This window comes from Cicer arietinum, chromosome 4, assembly GCF_000331145.2.
Source record: "Cicer arietinum cultivar CDC Frontier isolate Library 1 chromosome 4, Cicar.CDCFrontier_v2.0, whole genome shotgun sequence".
NCBI lineage: Eukaryota > Viridiplantae > Streptophyta > Magnoliopsida > Fabales > Fabaceae > Cicer > Cicer arietinum.
Window position 1 is genome coordinate 6881768 of NC_021163.2, and position 23588 is coordinate 6905355.

Here is a 23588-nt window from a genome sequence, read left to right on the forward strand (position 1 = left end):
TCTTTCCCCTTTCAATTAGTAATATTCACATGTCAACTATAACTAAATTATACATAAAGAGAAAATGAAGTAAATAATATAGGTATTCACTATTGTATTATATGCAGGTGCTTGCTGAAGCAAAAAGAATTGTTGAATCACGCATAATGACCAAGGTAATTTTTAATGGTTGTATTTCTATGACACTCATAATTACGGTTTGAGAGGAAAAGGAGGGGTTCTTATGAAGATAATGATAATGTTTCACAATTATCTGATTCTCTTTTCTTGCTTAGATTTGCTCTTATCTTCCTACTTGTGAACCTCAAATACTGGGGGATGTTTCATATTACATGTTTTTGTGCATAATACCAATTTGATTTTTTTTTTATGAGCATTTTTTTATTTGTTATGGGCCTGAGATGAATTTAGAACTGTTTACTCATGTAACTTAATACCTGAATTTTCACTGAGAGTAAGTTATATAAATATGATAGTTCATTGGATCAATTGGGGTAACAAAATTTGTGGAATATATAAAATCCTTACACCTAAACTTTTGCATGAATCTGTGCCTTTGATTAGTGATATCTGGTACTTGAATATGTTTCTTTTAGGTTGCCAGAGAGTCGGAGTTGGTCGTTGCTTCAAATGCTGGTGCAGACATTACCGAGAGGGCCAACCCAGGTGAAACTGTATCTCCATCAAATATGCATCTTCCACCAACAGTTGTGCCTTCCCCAATAACAACAGATAATGCATCTACTATAGCTTCTCTCCGCATGGTAAGTTTTAAATAAGGTTACCAGTTATTCTTTCATGTCTCTTTTCCGTTGACACTTGTTATTAAAACCTTCCCCCACCCCCACCTGTTCCCCTAGCACCAAAAAGAAAGAACAACAACAAGAAATATAGAATAACAAGGATTTTCATGATCAAGTCTATAAAATTTTTACTTGTGGCTTACATTGTACAAAATCTCTGAAATAAAATTTTCTTTTTGATTGTGAAATACAATTTTCAAGGAGTTGCTGATGTCTAATCGTCTATACTTTAGAACATAATCTGATAGTGAGATATGTTTCAGCTTCATGTGTATTTAAGAACCTACGCACTTGAACAAATGGTGCAATCTGCAAGCTCATCAGCTGGACTTCGGACTATCAAACGCATTGATCAAACTTTGCAGGAACTTGGGGTTTGTCTATTCTCCTCTTCAATGCATGTCAGATATTTCCTTTCTTTTTTCATGTTGTAGTCACTGATCAATATTTATAACTGTATATGCAACCCTTGCATTCTTCATTTTAGGATGGCTGAAGAGTTTTTAATGTTTTTGTTCAACTCTTAACTTGGTGTTTGTTTTTGAGAATGGGGTGACGATGAAGCTAAACTTTAAAAAAGCTTTTCAGGTTCAGCTCTCGTAGAGTCGGACTTGGCTTGTCTTAGCTTTACAATCAAATTATTATGCGTTTTAAACAAATGACATAAGCTTTTGAGATTTAAGTTTCCATGATCAAGTTGTCTAGAATTTAATGCTTGTTCTCTCCATTTCAAACTTAAATAGCTCGTATGAAAGAGGGCATGTTATGTTAGAGATTTAGTAAGAATATTATGTAGTTTAAGTCAACAGTTAAAGATTTAAGTATAGTGGGATTTGAATACATAAAAAATTTCTTTGTATTCTACATATATATAGTATGTAACAAAGTAAGTGTACATATATATACACACACATAAAATAAGCTCAAGTTCATTTAAGCTTGAACCTGGTTTATATGTGCTTGTGTCATAAATAAGCTCAATTAACTCTGCCAAATGCCTCCTTAGACGTCTAATACAAATAAAAAAAGTATATCAATGTTGCTGATATTTTTATTAAGCAAGTTGAGTTTGAGCCGCTTTTTCCATTTTCCATTAATGAGTGTAGTCAAATCACTCGCAAAATACCTATGATTCCCCAGGATTATTTTAATTTCTTTGGATTATGATTACAGGTTAATTTGAAACCAAGGGTTCCAACAAAAGCTGTTTGTGCAGAGCATCTTGAACTAAGAAAAGAAATACTAACTCTGCTGAATCTTCAGAAACAGGTACATGGTATATGCGATAGAAAAATTAGCTTGTTTTTGAATTATGAGGAAAGTTTAATTATTTTACTAGTTACTAGTTACTTACTACTTACTACTAGTATGTGCACAGATTGAAATATGTCTTATGTCATTTTGTTTTTATAAAATTACCAACACCAAAATTGTCTGTTCCCTAACTCTTCTAGATTGTGTGTTTAATTTGTTTCAGCTGCAAAATAAGGAGGCTGAAGGTTCAACTTTTCGTGATGGGTCACACTGTGAAACAACAGGAGCACCAAAGGTTGGCAATTGGTTTTTATTTTGATACATTCTGATAGGAACCTTGATATTGGGCCTGATGTAGGCCTAGTTGCCAAGAGGCCTGTTGTGTGGAAGGTTTACTCTAGGAGAAAGAAAGTGGGCCATGAGGGGGAAAAAGAGAAGTTGGTTAGTGAGGTGGCAGTAGGTCCCATATGATTCTGTTAGGAGGGGTATTTGTGCAGGGGAGGACGTGAGGGAATAATCATTGAGTAACCATTAGCTTGTTCGTGATTTAGGAGAATTGATATTCTCTGGTCAGGAGCTAGGCTCTGGAATTATTCCTTTTGTATGAGAGCTCACTGTTCTTATTCTCAATATACCATTAATATATTTCACCATTTGCTTATTTCTTTTGCTATTGAACTGTTGTGATTTATCTGTTTCTATCACATTCTCATTCAGTGTTTTCAAATTTCCATGGTTTAGACTTGCCATTGTCTAAGCATATGCTATTATTTTTCTCAAACCTCATGTGATTCTTAAACTACTGACAGCATTTGCATCGTGGTGGCGATCAGGATCAGACATTTGTTCCGGATACCACTAGTTCCGGGGGTAATGAATTAATTTTATTTACAACTGCTATCTGATTTTCTCTAATTGTTGGAGATTTTGTCTACATGTTCATTAAATACCCGCATGTAATTTAACTGGTTTCAGGGGAAAGAATTGGTAAAAGGGATAAAAAGCGCAAGGTATGTATCTGTTTTTTATTTTATTTTTAATTATTCTCTCTTTTATTTCTACATGCTTTTAAAACATTGTCAATGCCCATTATTTTTTATCTTGGAAATGTTATCTGTAAAGGCGCCTGGACGACATTCTGAAACTCCATCATCACCAGCCCAATCAAAAAGACAGAGAAAACTAAAGGCCTCAGATCTTTAGCTTCCCTAGTAAGAGCTTAAATTCACCATAATCTTTCGTTTGATTCTGTAAAACCTTTTGTGCTTCAACGTTCTTATGCTGCTTTGATAGTCCATTGTAGTCACTAAATGAGTTTTGCATGCTATCCTTTAGGTGGCAACTGGAATGGATGTTATGATTTGTAGTGTTCTTGTGATAGGAAAAATGAATCTTATAGTGAGCAGCAGTGAACTCTAAACTCCTGGCAGTTTCTGATTGTGGTTAGTTTAGGAAATTATTGCCAGGTTTGTAGTGGTACCAGCCATCATGTGTTAGTGACAAACCAAGCTTATTCGGATGTGTATGTAATTAATTAGGTTTAGGACAGGGAATATTCCAGATGTATGCAGAATCTGTGGATGCTTCTGAAAATACCTGTAGGCCGAAACGATTATATAAGAATGTAAAAAAAATTTCTTTAGGGAAACTGATGGAACAACCGACGATTCTAGGGGATTATTATAACAGATTAAGATAGAATCAAAACTTGCAAAAATAAAAAATAAACATTTATTTTCTTTATCATATCATGATCAGCAAAAACCTAGTTACTGAAAGGATGGCTTTTTTCCCCTCTCTCTCTCTTAATGAAGGTATTTAATTAAAAATATCATGGAAGTTGAGATGAGTTAATGGGATCTCAACAAGTGAAGTTTGGAATAACTAATCGATGAGCTTATTTGATAGAGAGCTCATTTGTTTGCCTATCTCGTCATTTTTGTCTTGTAAAGACCATATTTGATCAAAGTTGTGAGCATAGAGAAAACAGGATGAGCCGAGCAGAGGTAAAACTGGGTTGTGATTAATAATATATTGAATAGTAGATGAGCAGGATATTAGCCTTATTTACACTTACAGGATGACTGCCTCAGTAATCGGGTTTCTTGCAGGCATATTGCATGGTTAAAAACAATTTAATTTGGCCTATACAATGGACCTACTCAAAATACAGCGAATAATTGGAGCAAGTTGAATTGGGATATATATTCCTGTAAACTTCAAAATTAATGTAATAGTATTTTTTCATTATTATTTTCAACTTAAAAATAAAAAGATTTCTATGAAATTTTAAATTTTCTTAATTTAAAAATATTTTCTACTTTTTTATATTTTAAAATTTTTAAAATAGGTTTGAAGAGACATAGTCTTTTAGTAAATGGTTAAATAAGTTGTTGGTTCTTATAAATTTATCATATTTTGTTTTTATTTTCTTTATAATTTTTCTTCAAAAAAATAATTATCAAATGTTTTTTATCAATAATTTCAATCTTAACTTTAAGTCAATTTATGTGTATTTTTTGTAGACGTGTTTAAAATATAATAAGAATGCCTTTTACAAAAGTTTAAATTTTTTTAATAAAAAATAAATTAAATATAATTCTTTAAGTATTAAAAATTAAAAATATTATATTTAATTAATCTTTTGTTAAAAAAATTTAAATTTTTTATGAAAGATTTTTATAATATTTTAAACATGCATGCAAAAGATAATTTAAAGATGATATTGATTTAAAAGCAAGAAACAAAATATTTGAGTAACTATGATTAGAAAAAAAAAAATATTTATAAAGATAAAAAATTTATTTAATGTATATTATCTCAACTTGAGTTTTCCATTATGTTGAAGCAGTAGTGATGGTCGTTCACTGTGTGGTCATAATTAAACAGATTTTGATAAAATGGAATGAAACTCTTTTCATGTAAAAACATCTGTTTAACTAAATACACAACGAAAAGGAGTAATATGCAATACCTTGTTTCATCTCTTCAGACATATACACTCCATAGACGGAGTGTGCTTAAGCCTCCCCTCGCTGCGAAACAGAATAACCAAACAAGCGTTAGAACTTCATGGTCTAGTGTTTCACTTTCACTTTTCGGCACAGGCTTCTTTCTCGGTCCACTTCTCGATGGTCTCCATTCAAGAGTGAATCTCGTTGTCTACAAGTCTGGCTCCATTCACATTGGTCCACTCCATACAAATATCTGGGTGGGTTTCAACTTCAATTTCTTTTACACTTTCAATGCACCACTTGTTCCTACAATTTTACCTCTCTTTGTTAGGTTCCTCCCTTGCTGGGGTTGTTTTACTGCTCTGTTGGTTTGCTTCAACTCTACCTAGATGAGAGGGTATTAAACAAAGTTCAACACGGAAGTTTAGCAAAAACTATTTCCTCCCTCGTGTAACTACTTACTCCAATATAGATTTTTTGTTTCTCTTATTGTCCATTTTTTTTAAATATACCTACCTTGCCTATTTAAAATATGATTCTCCCATTTTAGATTACTGGCACTGTTCATAGAATTGAGTGCCGAACTATACAAAGCCGGAATATCAGACAACATTGAAGCCTACATATTATTTGGGGCAGCAGAGTTCATGTGGTTTTTGTTGGATAGAACATGGCCAGGATTCACCCTCTCATGTATTGTTGGATTTGCTTGCCCACTCGCTGAGATACTCTTAATAAAGTAAAGTAAATACTTATTTTAGTCTTTAAAATTCTAAGAATATTTTTGATATAATTTCTCAAATTATAAAATATTAATAATTTAATTTTTAAATTGATTGATATTATTTAATTTTAAAAATAAAATTATAATTTGAGAGATTAAATTGAACGTTTACTATTAATGGCTAATAGTACCCTCTCATTTGTTTATCTTCTTCCAGGTTCCTCCACCTTTGGTACTATCCTCAAGCAAATATTGAAATCTTTGGCGAGGTAGTGCATGTTATGTTACAACCATTTTCAACAATAAACATTTAATTAATTTCACACAAATTGTAATAAATAAAATTGTACATGTAGGGGCTAGTTACATGGACCCTCACTTGCTACTTTGTGTACACGCCATTCTTAATCAATTTGTCGCGGTGGTTCAGATCTGTTTATGCTGCTCAAATAGAGGACTGTGCTTCATAAAACATTATGTAACCAGACCACAGATTCAAGGCTACATTATCCTAAAACAGGGTAAGAGTATAGTATGATAAAAAAAATGTTGTATATGATCCTGGTGCACACGCATTTGGTTTTTCTATGACCTGCACACTTTAGAAAATAAAATATTAATGTATTGATTTAGTGCCTTTTTGTTGTATTTTTTATTCTGTTGCTTCTTAGAATTAATTATGCGATAAATTCAAACAAAGGATTTAAGTATAGTTGTTTTTTCTACTTCTTTTTATAGCAAGGTAATCAAATTCGAACAAGACAATCAATCAATCTGTAAATCTTTTAATTTTAGAGTAAAGGAGTATTTTGATCTCTCACAAAAAATTAGCCAAATAAATTAGTTCTTGGCAAAAAGACAACCACTTTTAATCTTAAAAAAAACTGAGATAATTTAGTTTTTGAACTACATTATGTGATTGAGATAATTTAGTCTTAAACCATATTAAAATTAATGATGTGTATTGTTAAGTTATTAGCAATGTTGGTTATCCTACTTGACCTTTAACAAAAACATAAGAGAGTTGTTTAGTCACTCGTTTGAAAATCTAATAAAAAATAAATTAGAAAAAAAACAGGAAGCGATGCTCTATATTGATTACCGGTTACAAGGGAAAACTAAAATGGTGGAAACAAAAATCTTTGAAATAAATAATTAAAAAAAAAAGTGAAAATTAAAACCCTAACCCTTACTAATATTTTCGGTGATTTATAGTTATGACAAGGAGTGACTTTCGTCAGACGCAGTGATGCTTTTTTGACTATTTCCATTTGAGATATTCAATTGTCATTTTTGTTTTATTTTTGTGTGTTTTCGTTTACAAATTACGATTTCTTTTATTTCCACGATGATTTTATTTTCTTTTGGTGAACTATTATATAATATGTAGAGTGTTATATAATTTAGTTATGATTTAAAAACGAATAAAAAAATCAATTAAAATAAAATTGACAGAAGGTCTATAGTGTTATGCTTAATTTTTGTCAATAACTAAAATGAATTGTTTTTTTTGTCAGGGGTTAATTTGTCTCTTATGTTTTTGTGAAAGATCAAAATATCTTTTTACTCTTAATTTTAATTTTAATATGAAATTTAAAATAATAATAAACAAAAAATAAAATAATATTTATAACTTCACACCACTAAAATTATTTTTATTAACTTTTTTTAGTATTTGAGTATAAAAAAAAGGAAAAAGGAAAAATTGTAGTTAAATTAAGTCATAAAAAATATTAGTTGTTATTTTATCATTGGAAAAAATTGAACTTATAATTTATTTATCACTTTAACTCTATGTTATTTTCTCAAACTACCTTATTACTTATGGTTTAACAATATATTAATGGTTGAAATTGGAATTCAAAAATAAAAGTGCTTGTAACAAATAGGGATAGAGCTAGTACTCTTTAAGGAGAAAACTCTCTTTTATATACAAGATTTGCCTCTCTCTTCTTTTTATGATTTTAAATTTTAATTAATATAAGATTTTTCTAATTAAAATTATACACTTTCAATCAAAACCAATAACAAGTTTGTTGAGGAGAGCACAAGAGTAACAATGAGTTCAATACACTAGTCATGTGAATTTTGTTTGTTTCCACAAGAGATAAATAATCTATCAAGTGATGTCTTGAAATAAAGTAAAGTAAAAGGGAAAGAAAGAAACAAACAAACTTAGATGAAGAAGATGGAGAAGACGCCACAACAAATGCTGATTGATAAGTCAATGAATAATCACCATAATAGTAAAAAAATCATTGATAAGATTCAAACAAGTTATGATCCAAAAACTCAAATAGGAGATATACCTCACATACTATTCTAATGAGATAAATTCTAATTTATTTCAAACTTCGAAAAAATGAGACTCTTTAAAAGGTATTTAAAGAAAGATTTACCTTATTTCTAAAATGAACCAAAAGATAATTCTCTATAATCATATTAGACTTACACCCCTTAACTAAAATTAATATACAATTCAAACTAAACACAAATAAAACTAAAAACTATTATAAAATCTTAACTTTAAATATTATTTGTTTTTTTCTTCTTAATTAGTTTATTTTAGATCATCATCAATTAGGATTTACTCATGTTTTCCCATCGAATCGAGGTTCTCATATCATTTATTGGAGAGTTCAGGGTATGTAAGAGTAATGATAAACTAAACACTTTAAATTACAAGAGAATTTGACACTACGTCTATATCCCAAACCTTACAACATTAAATGTATATATCATTTATTTTATATATTTAATTTTAAACTTAATTGCAGTTTTGGTCTCCATATTTTAGCTGGATCGCGAAAGTCCTTCCATTTTGTTTCTTCTCAGTTTCGGTCTCCAAACAAAATTTTGATCCAAAACTTGATGAAATTTCATTTTTTTAAGTCGTATTACACCATTTATGATCATATATATCAGGTACAATTGTTGCAAATGAGATTTTAAGACATGACGTGACTTAAATAAATAAATAAAAAATCATCAAATTTTGAGTCAAAATTATGTTTGAGGAACCAAAACTGAGGAAAAATAAAATGAGAGGATTATTTTCGCAATTCAACTAAATTAAGAAGACTAAAACTGCAATTAAATCTTAATTTTATTTATAATCAATATGAGATTTAATCACCGAGACTTGAATTATTCACACGATAGTCTACCACTATTTAAAAGTGGATAACATCCAAGTTACACACGTGTCCAATACAATGGAGATTATAAATGCTATGCTATTAAGATTCACCTACTACTTAAGCTGCTAACAAGAAGGCTGGGTGGTAGAGTTGTAAATATCATTATCCACCTCATAACTGCAGTACAACTAATTGCACCCGATCGATGTGATCCAACAAATTTAATGATTATTGATCTGACTGTGACTGTGACTGTGCTTACCAACTTATATTAATCCATATCTCTTTAAAAATAAGATTGTTTAAGAAGACGTAAAAAAAAAAGATTGTAAATTATTTTATTATTAATTATTAGTTGATTTTTTAATATTTTTACCAAAAAAGTGAAGTTGAAAATTTATTAGTACACATAATAATATTTGATTTAGTCAAAAAAATAATTCAAATTATATTTAAAATTTAAATGATATTTATTTTAAAATAATTTTTTTAACTATCTTCGTTATGAAATGAAGAATTACAGTGAAGAAAATTCAAGAGAATCACATTGAAGAAAATTCAATGAATAATTTTTATTTTGTTTTAGATAGAAGCTAAAATGCGCTAAAAATAATAAATTTTGCTTCATCATTCATTTCTTTATGGATATAAAATAAAATATCAATTAAGAATAAAAGAAAAAATGTGTAGAATTTCAATTAAAGTTAAAAGAAAGAATGAATTTTGTAGAATGTCAATTAAAATTAAAGGAAATTTTTTTTTGTAAAATGCCATTTAGACTAATTATGAAGAAAGAAGAAATATATCACCAAACTTTTGGTGTTTTTGAATTTTTTTTAACAAATCTTAATTATATAACCAATCAATAATTCTGAATTGCTCTATCTCATGTCTTTAATATTTACTTTTAATAAATTTTAATGTATATGTTGAAGATTTACTTGAAGTGGTTCCTTGCATATTTGGATTAAAAGGTTGATGATTGTGTATTTCATATTAACAAATTGTATCCGATCAAGTGTTTCCGTTATACTAGAATTATGATGTATATACACTTGTAATAACTTCTTAGAAATTCACCACCTTGATTAGTTGATTTCGTCATTGTTATTTATTTATTGAGATAATGAAATTTTGAATTAGAGAAAAACATTAGAATATTGATGAAGAAAGAATATAATCCAGAAGTTCAAATAATATGCTTCAATAAAAACTTTTTCGAGAAAATATTGAAATAAAAAAAATATAGCAGAAAAATTATTCTCTGATAGCATATTACGATTTTTACTTTAAATCATTAATAAGAGATAAATAAATAAAGATAATTTGAATCTTACTAATATAATAAAATAATTAATTATATTAATAGTTAATAAATTTATATATTCAATTAAATAAATAATTAATTAATATAACTAATTAATTAACCAACTAAAATATATAATCTTCGCACGCAAGAAAACTTAAAAAACTCCCCTGTGGAGATTACTGCTAGTCTCGATAGAGCATGTTACCTAGGAACTACGAAATTTAAAAGCCAGAGTAATGTGGGGATTAGTTGGTATTAAGGTTTTGTCGGTTTCCCAACGCTATTTTTACTATTATCTTACAGATTTAAATTCGATATAAGACAGTTGTTAATAAATATCTGATTTATTATTTTATCTACAGAAAACGAAAAGAAAAAAAAAACTGTTATTTTGTTCAATTCATGGATTTAATGAATAAGTGAAATATGACAAATTAATTTTAAGGTCTTGTTAAATCTTAATAAAAAATTTAAAAATCCTAACAGTTAATGTTTTTTATTAATAAAAAATACTTTTTAAACATTAAAAGAGTTGAATATATAAGTTTTAAAATAATTTTTTTATATTTGATATTTTAAAATATGTCACTAGAGGATAGTTAGCATTTGACTTAATTTTATAGTTTTATAATATTTTATCTTTTTAATTGAAATTTTTATTTTAAGTAAAGTTCGATTAAAAAGCAACATATATACTAAGAAAATAATTTTTTAATATATTATTATAAAATATAATTTAAAATATAAAACTTTGAAATTTTATAAAATATAAATATAAATTTAAAAAAGACACATAAAAAATTGATATTAAGTTAAAAAAATTAGATATTAATAATTAAATTTATAAAATGTTATATAATTCTATCATAGAGGTAAATTTGCTACATATATGATATACAAAATTTAAAATTGAAATAAGTTCATTCAAACTCTATAAAAATCGATTAAAAATCACATAATTAAAACTCAACTCTACATATATAAGTTAATTCAAAGTTATGTTCATATTTTGTGTGTGTTAACTCGCTGATTCGCAACAGATAAAAACTTGATGCTTTCGAGTTTGGATTAAAAAGTGAATAAAATTTGATTAAAAGTGTTATATTTGGATTCAAATTCATATTGTCTCTGAACCACTTGATTCAAAATTTCTTTCATAAATGCTCACCTAAAAATATCGTGGGTACCGCTAAATTTTGTAGAGAAAAATTGTATCATTCTAGATAAATCGGTTCCTAATGGTGTTGCTGCACCAGATTCAAATCTATAATTATATATAATCAATCAAGTAACTTTGCTTCTTATTATAATTCCAATGACAATTTTTAAAACTATTAAGAAAAATAGGTAATATTTTATATGTTTATTTTGTGTGGGAATGTTTATAAAATATTCTCTCAGTTTTATTTTTATTGTCTGATTATTAAGTCGTACACGATTATTTTAAAAATGATTAATTTTATGAATTTCAATAAATAAATAAATAAATAATGAATTTTATTTATTTAAATATTTTTATTAATTGTAGTTAATTAAAAAATTTGATGAATTGACATACAATAAATAAAAATATATTTATAAAAAATAATAATTAATATTATATTAATATTGTAAAATGACAAATAATTTAAATAATAATAATAATAATAATAATAATAATAATAATAATAATAATAATAATAATAATAATAATAATAATAATAATAATAAAAAATGAAACATTTATAATGAGATGGACGAAATATCTTTTTGTATATGGATATGTTTCTATCAGTTGAGGAAAAAAAAATGTTCCAAACAGTTTTTAGATATAAATATATTATATAGTTATTTAATATACTACATAAAAATGAACAAATAAATTTGTACTAAGTGATAAATTGGACCATGTAACCTCGATGGATGGAATCATGGACGATTATAAAATTATATAATGATCATTAATATTATTTTAATTATTAATTTGTCAATTTCCAATTTTTAAAAAATAAATGAATTTATGAATAATATATGTTATTGTTGATATTAAATATAGTAAGTTAATAAAAATAAATATATTTAATTAAAAAATTTAGATTAAATAAACTATTTTTTGTTGATTTAATTTTTTTTTATATTTAAGATAAGAGAGAGTAGATAAATAAATATAGTGTGGAGCTTTTCCATCCACAAAAAGTACGAATAAATAGCACGTGTACTTTTTTGGTTGTTGAAGTTTTCTCCCTTCCGATCTCTAAGTATAGGGAAGAAAATGAGTGAGGTCTAGGAGCGTAATTTGCATAAATATTCTTACTTTTGTGAGTGGCAACTTCAATACATGTATCCTCATATGTTGGGCACCTAAGTACATGTGTAGGTGCATGCATAACGAAACAGCATGGTTATGATTGCAATTCAATTAAAAATAATTCAAGTATTACAAATTCGAATTATAAAATGTTGCAAATCAAAATATGAGACGGTGTAGTTTTATCATAGTGGTTTATTTTATTAGTATTTAAGTGTAATTTAAGAGGTGAATAAGACTCGGTCATTTCGAGAGTTCGTCTTGATTTATACACAATGAGTTGAGTCTAATTCGATTTAAAAAAATAAAAATAAATTAGAAAAAAGATGAATTCAAATTACTTAGATTATCATTCTTGTCCTAATTTACTTTAGAACAAATGATTATTTTATTATAATTATTTTATGTTATCGTTTATTTAATTTCTCTAAAAAGAATTATATGTCAGTTCAATAATTTAGTAGTTTAGGGTTTGTAAAACAATATTATAAATTACTACTATTGAATGGATTGACAAATGATATAAGAAGATAACTTGTTACGAGTTATTTTATGTTTAATTAACTTTTTTTTCTTTTTAATTCGGTCTCATTTATTTTATTATGTTCTTATTGAACTCACAATTTATCGGATGAGATTGGATGAGCAACAAATTAGAGTCTAAAGATTGAGATACTTTGATAAATTTTTTATGTTAGCTTTCTCAACTTCCAACGTTAAAAATATGGAGTATTGGTCCATAACACAGAACTGATAGAGAGAAAAAAATTCACCTTAAGAAAAAAATCAAGAGAATAAATAATTAAGATGTTTTTTAAGTTTTAATTTTATTAATATTATTGAACAATAGTATAAAAAAGTTTTACATTATGTATATATTAATATATTCTAAATTTATTATTAAAAATATTATTGATTTATATATATTGTTAGATCTGGAGATCTAAAGTTCAACACAAGTGTTGTAAGGGACTCATGTCTTTTTTCACCCTACCTCAATTGTATGGTGATAAAGTCCTGGTTGTTTCTAACTTCCTACTCTTTTGTAATTTTAATAACTTTGGTCTCAAAAAAATAAAAAATAACATGAAATGCTGTAGGATTCTCCAAAGAAGATGTTATATGGTTCTCCTGAATATAAGTGTATATTTTTAAAGACAGTGTAATTGTATAGTTACAAATTATAGTTGTTTTTGTTGAAAATAAATAAGTATATAGTTTTTGTCAAATATTGGTGAGTAACCATAATTTAGCCAACTTACCGTTAATCTAAAAATCCAATTAAGCATTTATTACTATTTGTTTTCTAACTACCACATCTACAACTGCAACACTTTTTAATTATGCTATTAATAAAACTCTCAACTTTTTGTCGTTCGGTCTCCATATAATATAAATATATATGATTGCATGTCTCACACTTCCAACTAAACTCTTCGACCCTTATTTCTTGAATCTCCACAAGGAGACAAAACAACACCAATATTTGAGTCTGTCTTTACTTCCTTTGCTTATTCATCACATTTTTAATTTGTCATCTTTTTATTTTATTTTTAAATATTATCTCAAATTAATTTGAGTTTCTTGCTTAATTTATGTTTGAAATTGATAAACTCCTATTATTCAATCTATTGCCTAAGTGACTTTTTTTGTTGTTGACAAGACCCTAAGTGACAATTAATACTTAAATTTGTCACCATTATTTAATATGAGAAAATTGACAAGTGAAATTAATTAACTATGAAATGGACTTTTTTAATTGTTGAATTAACTTTACATGATTAATAAGTTGATAAATTAGTGGTTGCTCATTTTCTTAATGTGTTGTTCAGGTTTGGTAAGAAAGGAGAATGAAGAGTTTTGCAGCTAAGATTGAAGAAGGAAAAGAAGGTAGAAATGGCATGCCTTGTGTTGGTCCTCTTTACCGCAACCTCCTCTCCAAAAATGAATTCCCTCCAATGGATCCTCATTTCAACACTTCTTGGGATATTTTCAGGCAATTATTTCACTCCCTATAATAGAAATTTAATGTTGAAAGTTTTGGTCATTTTTTATGATATTTTTCTGAATCAATTATCTTTAATGATTTACAGTATGTCTGTAAAAAATCATTCTCAAAACCGGATGTTGGGATGGCGTAAAGTTGTTGATGGAAAGGTTCTTTCTATAATTTTTTTTTGTATTATGTAATTTAGTTATTTATTTGAAACTATCAAAAATGATTTTCACCTAGAGCTAGAAAATGTGTATGTTTTGTATTTTATGTTTTTTCTTTTACTAGTTAGGTTTATGTCCCTTAATTTTAATTTTATTTTTAATTAATTTTTAGGTTAAAAAATAATTAGTTATGTATCTATCAATTGAATAAGGTGATTGATTTTTAATATTTTCTTTTATGTCTATAGTTAGGACCATATGTATGGAAGACATACAAGGAAGCTTATGAAGAAGTTATGCAAATTGGTTCTGCTTTAAGAGCATCTGGTGCTGAATCTGTAAGGGATTTCAAAAGAGCTAATTCACTCATAATCTCTATTTAATGTAGATAATTAGTCTTCTTATAATTAATGTCTATTGTGGTGACCTTATGATAGGGATCTAAAATTGGAGTTTATGGATCTAATTGCCCACAATGGATTGTAGCAATGGAGGTTTGCCTTTTCTATTAAATCATTGTTTTCTTAAATTTTTCTCTCTTTTTCCTTCGTTAATGTTAACATAATTAATTATGTTTATAATATAATGATGTAGGCTTGTTGTGCACAAAGCTTCATTTGTGTGCCTCTTTATGACACCCTTGGTAATTAAGTACTTGCTACAATTGGACTTCATTCTTTTTAACTTATAATGCACATTTTACTTGATTTAATACCAATCTTTTTCATTATTATTGTTGTCTAAATAAAACCTTATTTTGATGCAGGGGCTGGTGCTGTAAATTTTATCCTAGATCACGCAGAAATAGATTTTGTTTTTGTTCAAGATAAGAAGTTTAAAGAGGTACTTAAGGCATAATTAAGGATTATTTTCTTCTTCCTTGAGAATTGAGATTGATAATTATTAATGTTATATTCCAAAGGAGTTTATTTATATATTTCATCCGACTAAAAATATAATGATATAATTCTATTAATATGTATTAATTAATGTAAATTTTATTTTTTAATAACTAATAAAAACAAAACAAGTTTTCGTGAATGACAACTTAAAGAATATACTGATTTTGTTTATTTATTTATTTGAGGTAATTAAATGAATCAACTAAATTTTCTTAAAGAATGTAAATTTTTGTTGTTGTTTATACATATGAGATTGAAGGAATGCTACATTTAACGATTTAGAGCAATCATTAATTATAGATATTGATCGACTAAGTGCATATATATTGTTTTGCAGCTTCTAAATTCTGACTGCAAATCCTCTAAGAGACTGAAAGGTAAAAATTTCTTTTGAAATTCAGTAATTCAACGATTTAAATTAAGAGTAAAAAACGTTAAAAAAAATTAAAAGGATTCATAGTTTAAATCTTAGTAAACGAGAAAAACTAATATACTATTAATTTTTGGCAATAAAAAAATCATTTTCAATATTGATATGTTTCAGCTAACCATTGAAGGCACATAAATATTTATCTTAGTTTGGTTGTGGTGGTTACAGCCATAGTGGGATTCACTTCATTAAATGAGGAAGAGAAAGATGTGGCCACCAACATTGGAGTTAAGGCATATTCATGGGATGAATTTTTACACATGGTAGGTATATGCTACGTCAATTCATCATTTAATTTATTGACCGTATGAGTCTATATTTTATTTTTGCATTAAGTTCAAAAGCTCTTTTGAAAATGGAAATATAAATAATCCAACCTCAAGGTCGGCATAGTGGGACATAATGGCACTTGTATTAATTAGTTTTGTGAAGATATAGCAAAGATTTGAATGCACATAATTGGGTTAGATTTTTGTGTTTTGATGTTCAGGGAAAAGAAAAGCCATCAAGTATTTGTCCTCCTCTGGCTCATGATATATGCACAATAATGTATACAAGTGGGACAAGTGGAGATCCTAAAGGTGTTGTTTTAACGCACGAAAACGTAGTGGCTTTAGTTAGAGGGTTGGATATTTTCTTGGAACAATTTGAGGACAAGGTAAATGTAATTAATTAATGTTTGATAAGCCAAAACCAAAATGATATAATTAATTAACTATGGTATTTGGTTTGCATAGATGACTGTGGAAGATGTGTATTTATCTTTCCTCCCTTTAGCTCACATACTTGATCGAACAATTGAGGAGTACTTTTTCCGTAGGGGTGCATCTGTTGGCTACTATCATGGGGTATGTTCGTCCACTAATCTCTCCTTAATGGAATTTTATGTAATGTGCTAAATTATGGAATTGTTTGGTTGAAGGATCTGAACGCGTTGCTGGAAGATTTAAATGAGTTAAAGCCAACACTATTTGCTGGTGTCCCACGGGTTTTTGAAAAAGTGTATGAAGGCAAGGTCACTTTGCAATACTAATTTATTGATTGATTTTAAGATATCTTAATCTTATTCAAATTGAATTACATTTATATTTATATCAGGTATCACGAAAGCAGTGGCCCAACTAAATCCAGTGAGGAGAACAGTTTTTGGCATGCTCTACAACTAGTAAGTTACCGACTTGCTATTTTTACCACTAAATAGTAAATACAGGTATATCTACATATTCCAACCAATATTTATTACATTTTTCAAATAAAAATGGAGAGTTATTTTGGATTAAATATAATTTTCTTTCAAATAGATTTATTAAAATTTGATTTTAATAAATGTTCAAGTTTTTTATTTTAGTTTTTATAGAAAAATCAAATAATGGTTTTAGTTCCTGATAAATGGGAATCACAAACTTTCTCATAACCCTGATAAATGCAGTTAGGTGAGCACAATTACTAGTGGCAAGAGACAGAAATTGTATTTCTCACTTTAAATTTTTCAACGTATTAAAAAATAATTAAAAGCAATAATTAATTTTATTAAAATTTTATTAAACTATCAATTTTAATTAATTATAAATTTTTTACTATTATCGATGTAAAGTACAATGATATTTTATAAGTTATGCACATAGTCATTATTGAAATGTAGTATAGAAAAAATAATTAAAGTTACATTAAAAATTAAGAATGATATTCATTTTAAGATAATTTTTGTTTTTATAATAATGGCATTCTTTATGAGACAGAGGAAATATTATTGTTATTAATTTATATAAGAAATAAAAAATTAATAAAAATAATTTTTGTTATCAAATTTGATAAGTGAAAGATGATATATTGGATCCAATTATTTAAAATATTGAGATTGTGGATTTTGGGATGATTTAGTTTGGTAATTCACAACTTATATTTTTTTACAGCAAACTTGGTTGGTTGAAGAAAGGATACAAACAGAAAAATGCATCACGTTTAGCAGATCTACTAGCCTTCAGAAAGGTTGTATTGACTTATTTTGACTGATTTTTTGTTTTGTTTTGCCAATGTTATTTTCACTGAATTAACAACCAATTTTATGTTGACTACAATTTGGATGGTCACGAATTCAAAATACATGAATAGTTAATTTTAATAGATGGTTTAATTTTTTCATAAGTATTTTAGTAGATGGTCAGTGAATATAATAGCGTATTGAAATTCATTATTCCATTTATTGAATAATTGATCTGTTTGTTTGAAATTTAAAAAAAATTATTTTGACTTTATATTTTAAAAAACAATTTTGATGATAACTTACATAAAAAAAAATAGAAATTATTTTATACTCATTTATTAGCGATTAAAAAAGTAAATTTGACATTCAATAATTGAAATATTTATTGTTTTAGACTCTTTCAGAAATGATTTTTAGGAAAATCTTCTCAAAATAACTTTTAATTTTAATTACTTTTAAAATTTTATTATCTAAACAAAAAGTTGTAGTAAATAGATGAAATGCTTAAAATGATGCTTTAAGATAAACTATTTAAACGCTACAATAAAATGTAAAAATACTGTAACAAAATGTGAAGCTAAACTATTTAAACAAATAGATGAAATGTAAAAAAAAAACTATAAAATGTAATAAAAAAATAAAAAATAGAAAACAATTTAAATGTGAAACAGAATGTAAAAATAATATACCAAATAGATGAAATAATTAAAATAATATTTTCAGATAAACTATTTAAACATTATTTCATTTGAAGCTTTATTTTTGAATTTTTTTTTTAAAATGTTATAACAAAATGTAAAAAGACTATAAAAATTATTTTTAATTTTTTTTTAAAACAAATGGACCCAATTTCAATTACAATTTTGAACAACACAAATTTTAAATGTATATTTGAATACAAATCGTAATCAATAAGTATAATGTATATTTGAAAAATGAAAAATCATTTATAATTGAACATAAATTGGATAGTTGATGGATATAAATTATTACTTCTATCCCTCAATATAAGATTCTTTTAAGAACCTTTTTTGTCACATTTTATTAGATATTTTTTGAATTTTCAATTGTATTAATCATTTTTTTATTAATATATCTCTAATTAATTTACATATTTTGTTTCAACCACCAATAAATATTATAATAAAAGTATTAATTAATTTTCTCTTTTTAATAATAAAATTATAAAAACAATATCAATTATCAACAAATTTAATATTATCATATAACTTTTTTCATTCTCGTGATTTGATCTATGTAGTCGTATATTTAAGAACAGAGATAATATATATATATATATATATATAAGGGATTGAAAATTTAGGGATATTGGTTTTGGAGGAATTGAAATCCGTTTCAATTTCCTTTTCTTCTTCTAGGACTTTCCACTTTCTTTTCTTAATATACTTTCATTTTATATAATAACAAAAATAATATTATGTTTAAATATATATATATATATATATATATATATATATATATCTTATAATTAATAGAATTTAATAAATTAAAATTTTTGTAATATTAATTTGTTAACGATAAGAATCAACATAGAATGAGAAAAAGAGAGGAATATCAAAAGAAAGTTAAGGTTCCATTTGATAACAATATTCAGAATTCAAATATTCCTCTAAAAATATATAGTAAGACATAAATTGATTATACTATCCTCAACTCAATTATAATATAAAAGATCAATAAATATACTATGATCTAATTAATGGTCTATTCAACATAACTAATTACATATTTTTATTTTTATTTAATTTTAAAGCGGCGGTAACCATATTGTTGTGAAATTTGTGTGAAACACCATCATTATATATTATGACAATCTTCAATTGGTTGTTAAAGAAAGAACCAATTTGTGAAGCTTCTCCTTCTTAATTCTTATTAGGTAAAAGCAAGGCTAGGTGGACGTGTTAGACTGATAATATCTGGAGGTGCAGCCTTAAGCTCTGAGATAGAAGAATTCTTGCGTGTCACTACTTGTGCCTTTGTATGCCAAGGCTATGGTAACCACCAACAAACTATCTTATTCATAATACTTGATTAATATTGTTCAAATGTTGTAGAATATATAACATTAATTAAGGTTGATTAATACAGGTTTGACAGAAACATGTGGACCTACCACTCTCACATTTCCCGATGAAATGTGCATGCTAGGCACTGTTGGTGCTGTATCTGTATATAATGAATTGCAGTTAGAAGAAGTTTCAGAAATGGGTTACAATCCTCTTGCAACTCCTCCTTGTGGTGAGATTTGTATCAGAGGGAAAACTGTTTTTACTGGTTACTATAAAAATCCTGAGTTAACTAAAGAAACTATTAGAGATGGATGGTTTCACACAGGTTCATCAATTCTCTATTTTCTTACCTCTAACTGTTTCTTTTATTTTACCAAATCTTTTTTCATGATGTCATCTTATTTTTTGTTCTGTTATGTATATCTTCAGGGGACATAGGAGAGATGCTTCCTAATGGTGTTGTTAAGATTATTGATAGGAAGAAGAATCTTATTAAACTTTCTCAAGGAGAGTATATAGCACTTGAGTATTTGGAAAATGTTTATGGAATCACTCCAATAGTTGAAGATGTAATTATTTATTTTCAGTAGTCAACATTTTTTGGTCGAGTAAACCTTCAATTTAGTTCCGAAAGTATCATTTTCATTTTGTTTGGTCTCTCAACTATAAAAATATAATAAGTTTTTAAACTATTATTAATCCATCAAGTTTGTCTCTTAATTATTTTTTCAATGAGAGAGAGGATGATAGTTCAGAAACTAATTTGATGGATCAAAAATAATTTAGGAACTATTTATTATAGGCAAATACTAACAACTACTTCAAAGATACTTGTTAGTCATCCAAAAATAGAAATTGTTTACAAACTTGTGTATTTAACTTTTTTAAAGTTTAAATTTTGTTTTTATACATACAAAAATTTTCTGTTTGATTCCTTAACAAATGTCTTTAGGACACTTGTTAGTCTGACCCTTTATTATATTACTATGATTTAGAGACCAAATTGGAGAGAGATTGATAAATTAAAGGTTTATTCTTTTCGAGTCCTTAAACACTTGTGTCTTTGTGAGTTTTTTATTCATTTCTTGTCTGTTTTTTACTTAGATTTGGGTATATGGGAATAGCTTCAAGTCATTGCTGGTAGCAGTAGTTGTTCCAAATGAAGAAGTTACTAATAAGTGGGCTTATGCAAATGGTCACATTGATTCTTTCTCCAAACTCTGTACTCTTGACCAATTGAAGAAATTTGTTCTATCTGAGCTCAAGGCTACAGCTGAGAGAAACAAGGTAACATATATACAAGGATAATGAAATAATATACTAAATTGCTTTTTATATTTTTTTTTAAGATTTATAAACTATGCATCATTATAATGTTGGTAGTTCGAAGTTTAGTTTTGATAATTTGACTAAAAGTATAAAAAAAAATATATATTTTCATTGAAAGTTTATATGAATTGTCTGAAAAGTATATGAACTATGATCTTGCAATTTCTTACTAACTAGTATATGAATCTCTAACTGTCTTGTTTCCTTTTCATTTTTTGATTTGATGAAACTAGCTGAAGGGATTTGAACATATCAAAGGGGTCATATTAGACCCGCTTCCATTTGACATGGAAAGAGACTTGGTGACTGCAACATTAAAAAAGAAAAGGAACAATATGCTCAAGTACTATAAGGTACTATTTGGATATTCTCTTTCTTTTCCCTTATTCTTAATGTTGTATGTTTAAGTGAATATTTGAATTACAACGAGTTTAATAGAATCACGGTGTCTCATTGTCATTTATTTGAGTAAAACTACAATTTCAAATTTCAGTCAAAATTAATACATACTTTGATTTTGTCACACTCGTTATAAAAAAAATGTACAATATATGCTTATATGCTTACAAATTTGTTGACATTGTAACAGGTGGAGATAGATGAACTATACCAAAATTTGACTGGAGATAAGCTTAAGCGTTGAGGTTTCTAGACACTATATGCATATTTAATAGTCCTTTGTATCAGCAATTATAGTTCCTAAACCCTCACTCACATACTCATAGTATTAGCTAATGCTATAATTTGTGGTGTGATGTGTCTAGTATTATATACGCAACAATCAAGTTGCTTAAGTATTGTACCTAATTGTGAAAGTGTGCACACGAGAAGAATATAATACATTTTGCTTGGAGAAAGAAAGTGTTTGAATTTGTTGAATATATTCACATGCATGAGATGTGTTTTACTTTTAAGCATACTATTGACATTGCGTTTTACTTTTAGAACTAGTATTTAGTCAATAATTAAATAGAAATTTGGAAGTGAGGTATAAAATCAATGGTTAATGGTGTTTTTAATTTTTGTCATTAAGGTGTTAATAATGTAGGGTCAGACTTGAACTTTAGTTGCTCATTTGATTTGAGACTTTTAAATACGCTGATTTTGCATTTTTTTTCATTTAATGTGGCATTCTAGAAGAGGTAAATTCTTGGACATTGATTGATTTGATGAGTTTTGAAGAGGAGTGGAAATAAGATATGATCGTATAATATGGACCAACAAAAAGAATGATCGGAGTTGGATCAATCTCATTGTTAAATAATTTGAACCGTCTAGATGCATTTGTCTACTTCACAAAATTACAGAGTATATACACACTCAATCTATTTTTCATATTCTAACCCAATTTCTTTTTAGTATTTCCCCATTTTTCTTTATCTTCTAAGCTCTTTTGTTGTACATAAATATTTTCACCTCTGTAAGCAACCACCACCTCTTCTCTCATTTTCATTGATCCAGTGACTTTGACTTGATTTTCATTCTCAACAGCAATAAAAATGACAACCCCAATTTAATCCTTCAACAACTAGATCTAAATATAGAATGAAGCAGTCAAAAATTGAATTTTTATTTCATGAGGTCATCCGAAATTACTATTGCTTTTGATCTTGAAAAACCTGAACAAACCGTGGATATTTTTTTTTACAAGTTTGTAAATTTATTAAGCTTGATTAAATTTTAATTTTTTGGTTTTTGTAATTGTGTTATCGCCTTTGATAAAGGTGGTGTAGGCAACTCCGCAGCTGCTAATAAATAAACTAGTACATTCTGCTCGAAACTTACAAACTGAAATCGACTAGTTTTAACTACTTTGTAGCCATTGACGATAAAACTACTTCGTAGCAGAATCTGTTTTACATTTTCAATATTGTCCGCCAAGGAGTCCTCCATTAATAATTAATAAGCATCATGTCAAATAAACATGAAATACATTTAATCAAAAAAAATGGAGTGATTAAATTGGAAATGTTGGATACTTATTAAACACCATCATTATAAAAAAAATTGAAATGAAAAACAATTGAGTGACTAAATTAGAAATGTTGGATGCTTATTAAACACCATCATTATTAAAAAAAAAATGAAATGAACGATGCTATAAAAAAAGATATGAAATGAACGATGCTACACGCAAAACCAACTATACCCCAAATAGAGACTCTTCAATTTTGTAAGATCCTCAAATAGAGAAGACAATTAGCTGCATTTTGTAAGATCCTGTATTTAAACTCATGACAAGTCGTCTTACCTTTTAATATCAATAATATATCAATAATTGTCGG

At 27.1% G+C, this 23588-nt stretch overlaps 2 protein-coding genes across 2 annotated transcripts in view; both read left to right on the forward strand.

Moving 5' to 3' along the window:
- The window catches only part of LOC101492969 (SWR1-complex protein 4), a 10748-nt gene extending 4376 nt beyond the window's left edge, over positions 1-6372 (forward strand). Inside the window, exons 8-21 of the mRNA XM_073366822.1 lie at positions 108-155; positions 597-764; positions 1067-1177; positions 1977-2072; positions 2281-2352; positions 2867-2927; positions 3033-3067; positions 3180-3245; positions 3393-3455; positions 4957-5268; positions 5343-5461; positions 5562-5750; positions 5953-6004; positions 6092-6372. Coding sequence (XP_073222923.1) covers positions 108-155; positions 597-764; positions 1067-1177; positions 1977-2072; positions 2281-2352; positions 2867-2927; positions 3033-3067; positions 3180-3245; positions 3393-3455; positions 4957-5268; positions 5343-5461; positions 5562-5750; positions 5953-6004; positions 6092-6205 — 1506 coding nt within the window. The 3' untranslated portion in view covers positions 6206-6372. The remainder of the gene's footprint in view (positions 1-107; positions 156-596; positions 765-1066; positions 1178-1976; positions 2073-2280; positions 2353-2866; positions 2928-3032; positions 3068-3179; positions 3246-3392; positions 3456-4956; positions 5269-5342; positions 5462-5561; positions 5751-5952; positions 6005-6091) is intronic.
- Positions 6373-13829: 7457 nt separating this feature from the next.
- On the forward strand, positions 13830-22184 carry LOC101497724 (long chain acyl-CoA synthetase 1-like). Its single transcript, XM_004495832.4, has 20 exons — positions 13830-13961; positions 14304-14467; positions 14565-14628; positions 14877-14966; positions 15066-15122; positions 15223-15271; positions 15395-15471; positions 15868-15907; positions 16129-16223; positions 16451-16618; positions 16698-16808; positions 16883-16970; positions 17059-17125; positions 17874-17949; positions 19842-19959; positions 20054-20299; positions 20404-20543; positions 21079-21261; positions 21537-21656; positions 21893-22184. Exons 2-20 carry the CDS (start codon positions 14322-14324, stop codon positions 21944-21946), a joined length of 1989 nt encoding a protein of 662 aa, XP_004495889.1. The 5' UTR covers positions 13830-13961; positions 14304-14321; the 3' UTR covers positions 21947-22184.
- Positions 22185-23588: the final 1404 nt, after the last annotated feature.

Excerpts from the sequence above, each read along its gene's own strand:
- LOC101497724 (XM_004495832.4), top strand. The coding sequence starts at position 14,322 with ATGAAGAGTTTTGCAGCTAAGATTGAAGAAGGAAAAGAAGGTAGAAAT. Across the intron at positions 16,619-16,697 it reads TGGAACAATTTGAGGACAAG|ATGACTGTGGAAGATGTGTA; the intron begins GTAAATGTAATT and ends TGGTTTGCATAG. Across the intron at positions 16,809-16,882 it reads CTGTTGGCTACTATCATGGG|GATCTGAACGCGTTGCTGGA; the intron begins GTATGTTCGTCC and ends GTTTGGTTGAAG.